Genomic DNA, 13,375 nt, shown 5'->3' on the forward strand with positions numbered 1-13,375 from the left:
TATGACTGCCACTATCGGGTTTCCAAGGGTTCATTACACAAATGTTTGTGAAAGCATTATTCATTCAACAAATATTTACTAGAACCAAGAATGATTTTCTTAACTGCAATGAAAGGATTGATTAGTCCGTTACACCTTGCTTAGGAATGAGGAATAAAATACTATCTTAGATAACTGAGGGATACCATCTTTATATGCCTTTCACTAATTTAAAATGTGATTGTTAATGGTTAGCATTTGCTCTAGCAGCAATTCTGATGCCTTAACTTCTAAACTGCAAAATGTATATAAGTATCTGAAATTTTTGGATAAGAATAATAAAAATGCAAATGAATAAATATAGAGTATTTTCAATTAGATTTTTTAAAGTAACTTCAAAGCTGCTTCTCTTGGCGGGGATAGGGAGGAACTTTGCACACAATGCTGAATATGTGTTTATGAAACACTTATCTTCAAATTTTAAAAAATGTGTAATTGCTCAATTATCTTTTAGACACATCTCTGGGAGATGAGAATAGGGTCTAGGATTCATAGCATCATTCTCTTCACTGGACTTGGTTTCATATCCTTAGTATAAAACATATTTAACACAATCCAACATTGAAAGATGATAATTTCTGGAATTTTGTTAAGTCACTAGTATATGAACAGAGAAAATACCATATAGTTCTAGTAGAGATTAGTTATTGGTTTTAGACTATATCTAAACCAAGCCAATGAAGGGAATCCTTAGTTACAATGTGGATAATCCCAACACCCCTGCCCACCATATAGAGTTGAATGTGAAAGCACAGAGTGGGTATGTTGAGATAGGGCATACCATATCAACTTATTTTTCTACATATGTTGTATATGTATATTTACATATAAAATCTATCCTTGTAAAAGTACAATTTACTCACTTGTACAATGGGTAAGTTGACTCCTACATTTCAGAACTAGAGGATTAATGAGGTAAGTACCCTAGTATAGTGACCAACATATGTTTACTGAATGTCCCTTACATTCTAGACAGCATGCAAGTACTGGGCTAAGTGCAACAGAATCTTGACTTCAAAGGTCTTACCTTCTAGTTGGGAAAGACAAACACAGATTAAAAAATGAATGAGATAATTCCAGCTAAGTGTTATGAAGAAGATAAAATAGGACCATGTGGGAGGGAGAGGTGTAGAATATTCCAAACAGCATGAACAGTTAGTACATACAGTCTAAGCAGGAAGCATGGTAGAAGAACAGAAAGAAAGCAGGTGTGGCCCCAGAACAGTGAAGCCAGGAGAAGGGTGGAGACAGACTGGAATTTGGAGGGTGCAGTAAGAAAGAACCCTAGATCCTGTAGGACTTTTGATTTTATTCTACAGTCACAGGAAACCACTGGAGTTTTTAATAGGGGAGTAAACACTTTGATTTATGTTTTTGTTAAGATCCCTCTGGTTGTTATACTGAGGACGATCTAAAAGGGGTAGGGCTGGAAGACAGCATATTGAGTTAAGGAAGCTGGTGTGACAGGTTGGGCTAGAGAGCAATAAAGATACTGAAAAGTAGTTGGACTGGGGATACTTTTTTGCGGATAAAGCCAAAAGTACTTGCTAATAGACTGGATAAAGATTGTGAAGAAAAGCAAGAAACCAAGAATAATGCCTAGGTTTGGAGCTCAAACAATGGGGCCTATGGGGAAGGCTTCCATTGGGAAGAGGTTCCTGGGCAATGTTTTGGTTTTAGATATCATATGGTACACTTAGAACACAGGGAAGAGGTGCGGCTGGAGGACATAACGATATCTGAAGATTGTGGACTGAATGACATCACCTGGCCAAAAAGTGTGAAGAAAAGAGGGCTGAGGGTGAAGCCTTGAATGTTCCAACATTTCAAGGAAGAGAGCCAGAAAAAAAGACTATAACCAGAGAGCTTAGGCAATGCTAAATTTAGATGAGGAATATCCCTCTTCTCTGTAGAGCATCACTCTGCTATCTGTCACCATGGTGACTACAGACTAGGTGTACACTGCCTGCAACTTTTTAATGGGCTCTATAAACAGATTTCATATCCAAGGTGAAGAAAAATTTTTCTAGAAGATTCTAACTTACCTGTTATTAGCTTGATCAAAGTGTCATTTGCTTATTTTAGTGAGTCAGTCGTAAGAAAGACACTAGCTTTTTTTTTTTTTTAACCCCTATTTCCTGTTAGGGAGAAAAAAATCCAAACCACTAAATAACTGTTATAGTTTGTTATTACATACTTTTAGATAATCATGTATTTGCATCATTCTGTCCTTTTTCTCCTGATATTTTCAGCTACCACAGGGGCTGGGAAATTGCCTAAGGATTTGTTTTTGAGGGAGTCCTCAAAACCTAGATTGTCTAAATATGTTCTCCCTGAAGAAGATCCTTGATTTATTGAAAGTTACTACACACTTATAACTTATACACTCCACATTTCCCCCTACATTTGGGGGAAACTCAGTGTTGACTCACTTCCTTCTGACGAACTCTCCTACTGGAGTCAATGACCAACTATGGGGTGCCTCTCTGCTGGCTACTCTCGGACTGGCTGCTTAACTCTTCCTGAGAGCAATATAGCAGATGTTCCTCTTAAAGATATCCCCCAGCTCTGTGTGTATGTATGTATAGGGGGAGCACATACATAGGTAAGGATGTGTTTGGGTGGAGAAAACATTCCTGTTGAGTCAAAAGACTATATTTGAAGCTGACTTTCCATAGGAAAAAAACTATAATCTAGGCTGCATTCCTGAGGGAAAGTCCAGATGCCTGTTAAAAAAAAAAATAACTGAATGCCTCCAAGCGCAATGGTTAATACACTATAAATGATGGGACTTTTAAGATTTATTTATTTATTTTAGAGAGAGAAAGAGAGAGTGAGCACGTGCAAGCATGGGGTAGGAGGAGAGGGAGAGAGAGAACCTCAAGCAGACTCCCTGCTGAGTGGGAAGCCTCACACAGCATCGAACCCTATGACACTGAGATCAAGACCTAAGCTGAAATAGAGTCAGATGCTTAACCAACTGAGCCACCCAGATGCCCCGAATGATAGGCTTTTTATAAGGCATGATAAGGGCCTAGAATGTGCATACACTGATTTGATAAAACACTGTAATAGCCAGTAAAATACCACTTTATTGTGGAAGGGTAGTGGGACTGAAATGAAAGACTCCTAGAACGCAGGCTGGAAAGAGCCCAAAGCCAGGGACAGAAGAGAGGGCTGGTGCAGAGCTATGCAGAACCCAGGAAAGCTAAGCATGTGAGGGGATGTGGTGACCATGGTGGTGGTGGGGACAAGGGTGGGTGGGAGGAGCAGTGGAGAGAAAGGCTACAGGGAATGGAGGATCTTGAGTACTAAAAAAGAAAATTAACTGTTTGGGAAACAGCAGTGGTGAGCAATGAACCCATAGCGATTCAACTGTACCATGTGAACTGTCTGAAGCTGAATTGCTATATGATGAGGCCCATCCTAGACTAAAAATCAACCCTGGCATGACTGACCTATGGGGTCCTTAGTGTCATTATGACATTCTACTTTGCCTTATTAAAATTAATTTTATTAAAACAGTCCTCTCAGGCATCTTTCACTTATGCATTTTCTTTCAAAATTATTTCATGTTACTACAAAAAGCAGCATTAAACACAAGGACAGATGTGTGTGTGCATGGTGTGTTTTTAAAAACACAGTCTATTCAATTAATCAGCCATGATATTAGATGGAAAAAAAAAACGTCCTTCCAGGATCCTTATCATTATTGTGGAGTATGTGTTCTTTGAATTTCTTGCCTTGTTTTTGGGATCACCTTATTATGCAACATCTGCTCTGAATTTCCAATGTGATAAACAGAGTATGAGTGTCTGTGGCAGATGGCTAATGACCAGCAACGACAGGCCATTCAAGCCTGCCTTGTTTTCTGAGAAGCGATATTTTCATGTTAATTTGCTCTGTGTCCTACAAAGATGAGACAAATCACCTGCTCATAATTCAAGCAAAGTGGAGACCACCAGGAGCCCGAGAATGGGCAATGGTTCGACTCCTTTAGGGGTGAGAGGAGAGAAGGGTCTGGGACACTTTTCCTCATCTGCGTGGAGGGGGAACCCATCAGTCACTTGGCATTATGTCAGATGGAGAAAGATGAATCAGCCCTGGGCATCTCATACTGACACCAGAGCCACTGTTGACTGCAAGCAGATATTACTCATGAAAACAGATTTCCCAGAGGCAGAAAACAGGTGCTATTAAGAGTGTGTGTCAGTCTCTGAAGTCTGGGTTTTGTAAAATAAACCTAATAGTATATTTTATCTTCTAGTGAAAAGATGACAACCAACAGAAATCTGTAAGAAACATTCAATTGAAGATAAAATGAAATCTAATTCACAGGGAAAATGACCCATACAGACACACAAACCTTGAGCTTTTTGGCCTTCTCAAGCCCTATAGAATTCATTTATCATAGAAATACATAAGTAAAATGTCATTTTTATTCCAAGATTGAGTCATACAAAGGGGCCATATGGTCCTGAGCTAAAAGAACTCTGTCCTATTTTGGAGAGGCAGCTGATCTTTCATGTCTTGAATTTCTACTTGTGAAATTATACTGCCAGTTTCATCAAACATGTTATATGCAATGTCCAAAGAACGACACTAGGTTAAGAAGGAGTTTATAAGATGTTGAGAAGCCAGGTATGTACTAGAAAATATCTTGTACTATTATAGGCAAGCCTAAGTACCCAATGAATAGTTCAAGTAGAATAGGGCATTCCATTCTAAAACCCTATTAAAAAAAAAAAAAAAAAACAGAAGATTTTATTCTCCCGATATATATCCTGCCACATAATTCATTTTCTGGGTAGCAGTTACAATAATTAAAGAACAAGGAAATGGATTTTATTTACAGGTTCTTTCTGATTCCCTCTTAGAGGGCAGCAGATAAGGGAAAGAAAGAGAAAAAGAATCTGAAAGCCCATTTTTTCTCATGAAGCCCTCATAATTGGGAAAGTGCTATATAAGCAGAGATTCTAAATTTATCATGAACCCTAAAAAAAGATAATTGTTAAGGTGTCAATTATGGTCTTACAAGTTTAAGCATGGAAGTCCAAAACAATGTCAAATCTCAAATAAAAATAAAGGTGGCACTGAATTCCTCCAAAATCAAGTATTACTAAAGATAACATTCTGAATTAGAAAGAGGAAAACACGGTATGGCAATGGTAAGTCTATGAAGCAAAATGTGAATATATGTTGACTTCAAAGTACGACAGTGAGCAGCCTCCTCTAAAGAAATATCATTATCAACATCAATGTATGGGGTGCCTTAGGATAGCAGGAAGAGATGAAGACCACAAGATGGAGTATGTGTAAGATGTATATATGCATCTATTTATTTACTTTAAAGAATAAGGTGTATTTTTAAATGTTGGAAAGAACCACCAATGATTTTTATTCTCATGAGCTTCTCAATGGCAATTTTCAGTTCAGGCCTATACACTTCACTTACTTTATCAAAGCCTGACATGAATACCATGCAATAACCGCAGGCTTTTCTAGTAAGTTCACCCAACTATCAACCTCCACAAATACTTAGGGCTTCAGGGCTGTGCTGCTTTTCTGCCTTTTCTATTTTTTTAATAACAAATAGTATTTAAAAGCATTTGAAAAATTGTTATGTGATTTATGCAAGAAGCAGGTCAAATAAGCCCATCATGGGTTCTTTTCTAATAAACATGTTGATGAAAATACTGAACAAAAAGATTTTACCTTTCTAATACCTAGTAAGAGACCATGGAGCATTCCAGTTGTATACAAGTACTGCTCTCCTATAATTTATGTCCTGAGCAGGCACTAGAATATCCTGAACTTAAGTGGATAATAGGTAAATAGTGCTACAGAAAACATGGTGGGGGGTAGGAGAACGGAGGAAAAATGATCTTGTATGAGGTCTCTTCTTGACTTTGTTTTATATCTATTTCATGTTAAGAATTTTTTTGCATATTTACAATTATTTTATAATATGGCATGTTCTGACACTTGCAAGACAATCTTAGTACTAATATCTATTGAAGAACATTTTATAAAATATTTTGGTACCATAATACAAAGACTGAGCAGCTACAGATTGTGCTAATTCGTAAGTGGTTCTCTTTCTCCCTTTCACCTGAAAACACTCCCTAAAGTATTGCAATAACCACAGAAAATGTGTACCACATGCATCTGGGTGCATTTCACCTCTTCTCTTATACTACAAGGTCCTTGAGAGTAGCTTCTTGACTAACTCATTTTTGTGTTCCCTAAATGCTAACACAAAACTCTGCAAATATTCAATAAATATTTATACCAGTATACTCAGAAAATCTTATTACAACAAAGTATTCTATGTAAGAATCCAATTGTTCCCAATAGGTTGTTCATAATAACAACATTCTCTTGATCTAGGTATCTAGTTATTGAGACTTCCTGTAAATAAGCCTATACGACAATGAAATATTTCTGTTCTCTGGCTGAGTCCATACAAAATTCAATTAACCAGAACCCCAACTAACCAGAACCTCTTACTTAGCAGATGTTTATCCTGCAACCAACTCTTAAAAAGAAGTCAATCACAAAAACAAAAGTATGTCTTTTCTAAAAATAATTTTGTATCATTTCTACATTTGGCCTAAAACTATACATTTGATGGTTTTACGATGGTTATGTAATTGTTTTAAATGATTATTCATATTTTAAATAATGGCCTAAACAGCTCGCAAAAGCTCAAATTATTTTTAAAAATTCTTATATTTGATAAAGAAGAAAAGTAGATTAGCATAGTATTGTTCAGAAAATTTTTAATAGTTAAAGATGAAGACAAAATAGGTCTTTTTAAAGTTTTACTTATTTATTCATGAAAAAACACACAGAGAGGCAGAGACATAAGCAGAAGGAGAAGCAGGCTCCCTGCAGGGAGCCTGATGCAGGACTTGATCCAGGACCTGAGAATAACGCCCTGAGCCCAAGGCAGACTCTCAACCATTGAGCCACCCAGGCGCCCCCAAAATAGGTCTTTTGATCAGCCTTTAAGTTAGCAAAAATGTTAACAGACTCTGGGAGAATCTCCTGTTCAATACAGAATGAGTGACATTCTTTTTCCCTGGGGACAGATGAAAAACTCAGAAATACTTTAACAATTCACCTTATCAAAACCTTCTGATAACCAGCATTATTTTCCCTTCTTGCCCCTTTCTTCCCCCATCAACCCTGGCTCAACTCTCCAAGCTCCTCTCCTCTATCTCACTTTGGTGACCACCTTTCTGCCTATTCCTCATCTTATCCTACTTTACCCTTACACCCCCACCCTTAAGAATTCCCCCAAACCTGGGGCACCTGGGTGGGTTAGTTGGTTAAGCATCCAACTCCAGATTTTGACTCAGGTCGTGATCTCAGGGTCGAGAGATTGAGCCCCACATCAGGCTCCACACCGGTGTAGAGTCTGTTTAAGATTCTTTCTCCCGGGGCAGCCGGGGTGGCTCAGCGGTTTAGCGCCGCCTTTAGCCCAGGGCCTGACCCTGGAAACCCGGGATCAAGTCCCACGTAGGGCTCCCTGCATGGAGCCTGCTTCTCCTTCTGCCTATGTCTCTGCCTCTCTCTCTCTCTTTGATGAATAAATAACTAAATAAAATCTTTAAAACATAATTTAAAAAAATGATTCTTTCTCCTGGGATGCCTGGGTGGCTCAGCGGTTGAGCATCTGCCTTTGGCTCAGGGCATGATCCTCGATCAGGGGATCGAGTCCCACGAGCCCTGTGGGGAGCCTGCTTCTCCCTCTACCTGTGTCTGTGTCTTTCTGTGTTTCTCATGAATAAATAAATAAAATCTTAAAAAAAAAAAAGATTCTCTTTCTCCCACTGCACTGCCAACGCCCCCACTCTCTTTCTCTTAAAAAAAAAAAAAAAAGGAAATAAATCCCCCACAACCCACTTTGTTTCTACTCCTGTCTGATCAAACCCTAGTTCAGTGCATTACTCTGGCTTATCAAACATTTTATTTTTTTCTAAAGATTTTTTGTTTGGCAGAGAGAGAGAGAGAGAGAGAGAGAGAGACATGCACAAGCAGGGGGAGTGGGAGAGGGAGAGAGAGAAGGAGAAGCAGACTCCCAACTGGGCAAGGAGCCTGACACAGGGCTCAATCCTAGGACCCTTGGGGTCATGACCTGAGCCGAAGGCAACTGAGCCACTCAGGTGCCTCCTATCAACCATTTTAAATACACAGATACTTTTGTGACCAATTCCACTCAGCAGCCTCTAATGCCAGGAGAATTTAATATGAAGCTCAAATGATCTATGCAGGTGGTAATGTATGGCATAAATATATAGTTACCTTGTTTTGCTTAAAAAAGATCCCCCGCCCCTGCAAAATAATTTTGAACTTAGAACTAACTACTCAGAAGAAGCTGATGATTATTCTGATAGTATATATGTAAGCTGTGGGAAGTCATTTAAAAATAATTTTGAAATAATTATATCTGAAGATAGGTTGTCAATGTGTCTTATTTACTGAGTACCTATGTGTAAAAATCATTGTGCAGTGACTGTCAGGATACAAAGGTGAATGAATATGGACATAAATAACCATAATTTTTTTTTTTTTTTTTAGAAGGTGGCTTTTTTTTTTTTTTTTTAATTTTTTTTTTTTTTAATTTATTATTTATGATAGTCACAGAGAGAGAGAGAGAGCGGCAGAGACACAGGCAGAGGGAGAAGCAGGCTCCATGCACCGGGAGCCCGACGTGGGATTCGATCCTGGGTCTCCAGGATCGCGCCCTGGGCCAAAGGCAGGCGCCAAACCGCTGCGCCACCCAGGGATCCCTTTATTTTTTCTTATTTATTTTTCTTTTAAAGACTTATTTATTCATATGAGAGACACAGAAAGAGAGAGAAGCAGAGACACAGGCAGAGGGAAAAGCAGGCTCCATCCTGGGATCACGCCCTGAGCCAAAGGCAGATGCTCAACCTCTGAGCCACCCAGGCATCCCGTGAACAGAGGATTTTAGACAAGCTCATAAAGGAGGGAACTGAAGCCACATTGGAATTGAAGTTGAGAGGAAAAAGGTGTACAGAGATAAAGGAGAAGAGGGCCAAAAACAGATAAGAAGAAATATCTACATTTACTTTTTTTTAGGATTTTATTTATTTAGAGAGAGAGAGAAGGAGGGAGAGGGAGAGAAAACCTGTGCATGTGAGGAGGGGGAGGGGAAGAGGGAGAGAGAATCTCAAGCAGATGCCGCATTAAGCGAGGAGCCTGACATGGGGCTCGACTTCACAACCCTGAGATCATGACCGAAGTTGAAATAAAAAATTGGATACTTAAATGACTGAGCCACTCAGGCTCCCCAGAAATACCTACATTTTTAATTTTTTTAAAAAGAATTTATTTATCTGAGAGAGAGAGAGCACAAGTGGGGACAGGGGCAGAGGAGAATCAGACTCTCCACTGAGCAGGGAGCCCGACATGGGGCTCGATCCCAGGACCCTAGGATCACGACCTGAGCTGAAGGCAGACTCTCAACTGACTGAGCCACCCAGGCATCCCGGAATACCCACATTTAGAGAGAGTTCAAGTTCTTGAAACTGCTCAGGAAGAAATGAGAGCACTACTGAGCATATATATATTCTTTTAGGAAGGGCAGATGGGAACATAAACCTGTTATCAATCTAAAACCAAAGGAATAAATTATTCAATATGTCAAGTTATATATGTGTCCGTATATGAAAACACCAGCTAGCTATCACTAAAAGACAAGATAAAGTATTGCCAGCTATTACCTCCAATCTAAAATGATGCTGAATTTTAGGACCCATTTCTTTTTTTTTTAAATATTTTATTTATTTATTCATGATAGACATAGAGAGAGAGGGGAGGGCAGAGACACAGGCAGAGGGAGAAGCAGGCTCCATGCCAGGAGCCCGACGCGTGACTCGATCCCGGGACTCCAGGATCGCCCCATGGGCTGAAGGCAGGCGCTAAACCGTTGAGCTACCCAGGGATCCCCTTAGGACCCATTTCTAAACAAGGAATGATTAGGTAAGGAGTCTGCTTAGTTAAGTCACCTAATACACATAACCGAAACGGTCTTAATGGAGACCTGCACACGTTGATCTAAAAGATTTACTGGGAAGTTCCATTAAGCAGAACAGAAATATGACCAACAAAACTTCCTAAGTAAGTTTTTCCATAAGACTTCAAGGAAGGAAAAACTTCTGGTCAATCCAGTACATCTAGCCTGCTGACCTCTAAGGAGTCTTACATCATTCCTGAATCCCAATGGTTTAGGACAGTACCTGGTACTTAGGCTTCCTATAAATATTTTATGAATGAGAAAAAAAATGGAGAAAGAAGGACCTAAGAACCAGTATTTCAGATCTACATAGTATAATTCATGTCCTGGAGTCAGTATACAATTATACTATTCAATGTGCTCAGGCCCAAAGTTTCAGATTACATCGCTTGGAGCCTGTCAATCATCAGAAAAAGACTGAGCTATATTTATGACACTATACCCTCTAAGGTTAGGGGCAGATAATGTACATATAGATACTTTTAAATACTTTTAATACATATTAAAACTAAAAAGGTTTTTTCACTGAGTCCTAAAACTAATGAACTAGAATATATCTTATTCTTTGAACATCTCACTGGGTTAATATATTTAACTATATATAGTTCCAAAACTGTGTTCCAAAAACTCTAATTCTGGCCTTTTTCTTTTTAAAGTAAGCTCTACACACAATGTGGGCCTTGAACTCACAACCCTGAGATCAAGAGTCTCATGCTCTACTGACTGAGCCAGCCAGATGCCCCCCTCGCAATTTTCATATGGAAGAAATGCAATTGCTTAATAAACTTTAACAGTGTGATAACTTAAATCAAGCAGGAAGATGACTCTTGATACCTTTATGGTTTCAGTGGGCACTCCCGGCTCTGGGACTTTATCCAAATAAGTGGTCAAGTCTTGATCAACATGTTCAAACACTAATGTTAGTTTCGTTTCTCTGTCTGTTCGTGACACTGTGCATACATCAAACAATCTAAAAGAAAAAAGAAAAGAGACATTAAGTATATAGCAATAAGCAAAGAACTTGTATGTCTTAACACATATCCGGCAATTCGATCATACAATGAGAAAAAAAATACCAGTGTTGATCATTCCTTGTGATAATATGGAAGGATGCCTAATGGGATTTGATATTTTAATAGCAATATGAGATTCAGGAGAGAAGCACTTGGGTAAATAATGACAAAATCCACAGTGGCAAAGAGAAAACAACAAGACCAGCATAAGAATGTCTGCCTGGAGAGTTTCCTTAGTTAAGAACTTACATACAACTATTTGCCAACGGAGATAGTTTAAAAAACTGCAGCCTAGGAAAAATATGGTTCTTCTTTGCACACAGTTCAAGAATTATTAGAGACCAATTAAGCATTCTTTGGAGATGCTGGACTCCACAATGAAGATTTTCCTGGATTTTTTTTTTTGAGGATTTTATTTATTTTATCATGAGAGACACACAGAGAGAGGCAGAGATATAGACAGAAGGAGAAGCAGGCTCCCTGCAAGAGAGCCTAATGGGGGACTCGATCCCTGGATCCCGGGATGATGCTTTGAGCCAAAGGTAGATGCTCAACCACTGAGCCACCCATGCATCCTGATTTTCCTGGAATTTAAGGTGTTACAAACATGCCTGTGAAAATAAAGATGGTGAAATAAAGAGAAATTTGGTTTATTTCTAAGAGAGACTTCTCATCCTGGAAAGGGCAAAATTTCTTGGTTTAAAAATTCCAAATATCATGCTAATTAAAACGGAAACTTCAACATTTTGGGGGGAGAGAGGTGGCATTTGAAACTGCATTAGTCAGCTACATCACCCTTAAGTGATAAAGACAGATTAGATTAACAAACTATAATTAAATTGGTATGGGCAGAATCTAATAATCTTCCACAAAATTCTACAACTAATTCAAAATTCAAGTTTTAAAAGCAAAGCCTTCAGGAATCAGAAGCATTTTCAAGCCCAAGGACAAATTTTTCCTTACTTTCAATCACACACAGCACACTACCCAGCACGAGATGCTCACCACATGTTTGAATAATTAAACAAACCATCCCTAAACAAGCCGTAAGAAAATCTGACAAGAATGTAATATAAATACTAAGCAATGGCTAATAAAATGCTATTCATAGTCTTTTCTTTCATTTTTAAAAACTGAATAAACACTCATTTCAAAGAAACTATTGATAAATGTGCATAAAACCCATCACTAAAATGCAACGTTCTCAATTATGTACTTTGTATATTGACCTCTGTTGAATTTTTAACTTCAAATTGGTTCACCATGACACCCTACTGCATTTCTGGGCTAAACGGAGCCCCACAATATTGGGTACTTCTCTGTAAATCTAAACTAAACGTTAAAATAAACTAAAGAACATTATAATTAAGTTAAATCTGTTGGGATGAACACCACCACCACTAACCTCACATACTTCACAGCCAGATCCATGCTACTTTTTAATTATAGGCAGTCTGGGATGAGTTCTACAACTCCACTAAAATCAATTAAGACCAGCTGAATTTCTTCTTGTATTTACTTCGAAATATTCTGATTTCTAAGTTTTAAAGATTTTATTTTTATTTATTTGAGAGAGAGAGTACACATGCTCACATGTGCCTCTGAGCAGGGGGAGGCGGCAAAGGGGGACGAAGAAAGAACCTAAAGCAGACTCCATGTTGAGCCCAACTGGGGTTAGATCCCAGCTGAAATCAGAGTTGGAAGCCCAACTGACTGAGCCACCCGGGTGCCCCGATTTCTAAGTTTAATCATTTACTTCAAAACTGGATTTTTTTTTTTTTTGAAATTTCAAAGTCTTCTGATGACACTAATGTGACTTATTCTGGAAAATTACTCTGATAAAATTAAAACTCCTAATAAATTCATTAAAGATAATGCCATTAATCATATGAATGTCATGCTATGACAAATATGATTACTATCATGCATGAATTTGATGCCTGGGTGTTTATCAAAACAACTCTTTCAGTTTGGTAAAGTGAGGCAATTACCATTTATTCATAGGCTTCTTTGAACCACCCTCTTTCCATTAAAAAAACCCACACACTCTGCCAGCTTCACTGTTTTCTTCCTCTTGAAGAAAAGAGTTCCACAAACACCAACCTTCTTTCTACAGGTTACTTCTATTTTTGTAATGAAATAAAACAGCAGTGAATCATAAATGACATATACTAAATTCAAATACAAACATGGGAACTGCACCATTACAGTTGTGCTTCTTTAACATTGCTTTTAAATGTTTTCCATTATAATTAATACATTTCCTCCATGAAAA

At 38.3% G+C, this 13,375-nt stretch overlaps 1 protein-coding gene across 2 annotated transcripts in view; it reads right to left on the reverse strand.

Annotated features, from left to right (window-relative positions):
• CDK6 (cyclin dependent kinase 6) overlaps positions 1 to 13,375 on the reverse strand; it is a 241,585-nt gene that overhangs the window by 167,961 nt on the left and 60,249 nt on the right. For both annotated transcript variants that reach the window (XM_035698480.2, XM_025471371.3), the window contains exon 2: positions 10,922 to 11,057. In XM_035698480.2, the coding sequence (XP_035554373.1) occupies positions 10,922 to 11,057 (136 nt within the window). The remainder of the gene's footprint in view (positions 1 to 10,921; positions 11,058 to 13,375) is intronic.

The sequence above is a fragment of the Canis lupus genome, chromosome 14 (assembly GCF_003254725.2).
Source record: "Canis lupus dingo isolate Sandy chromosome 14, ASM325472v2, whole genome shotgun sequence".
NCBI lineage: Eukaryota > Metazoa > Chordata > Mammalia > Carnivora > Canidae > Canis > Canis lupus.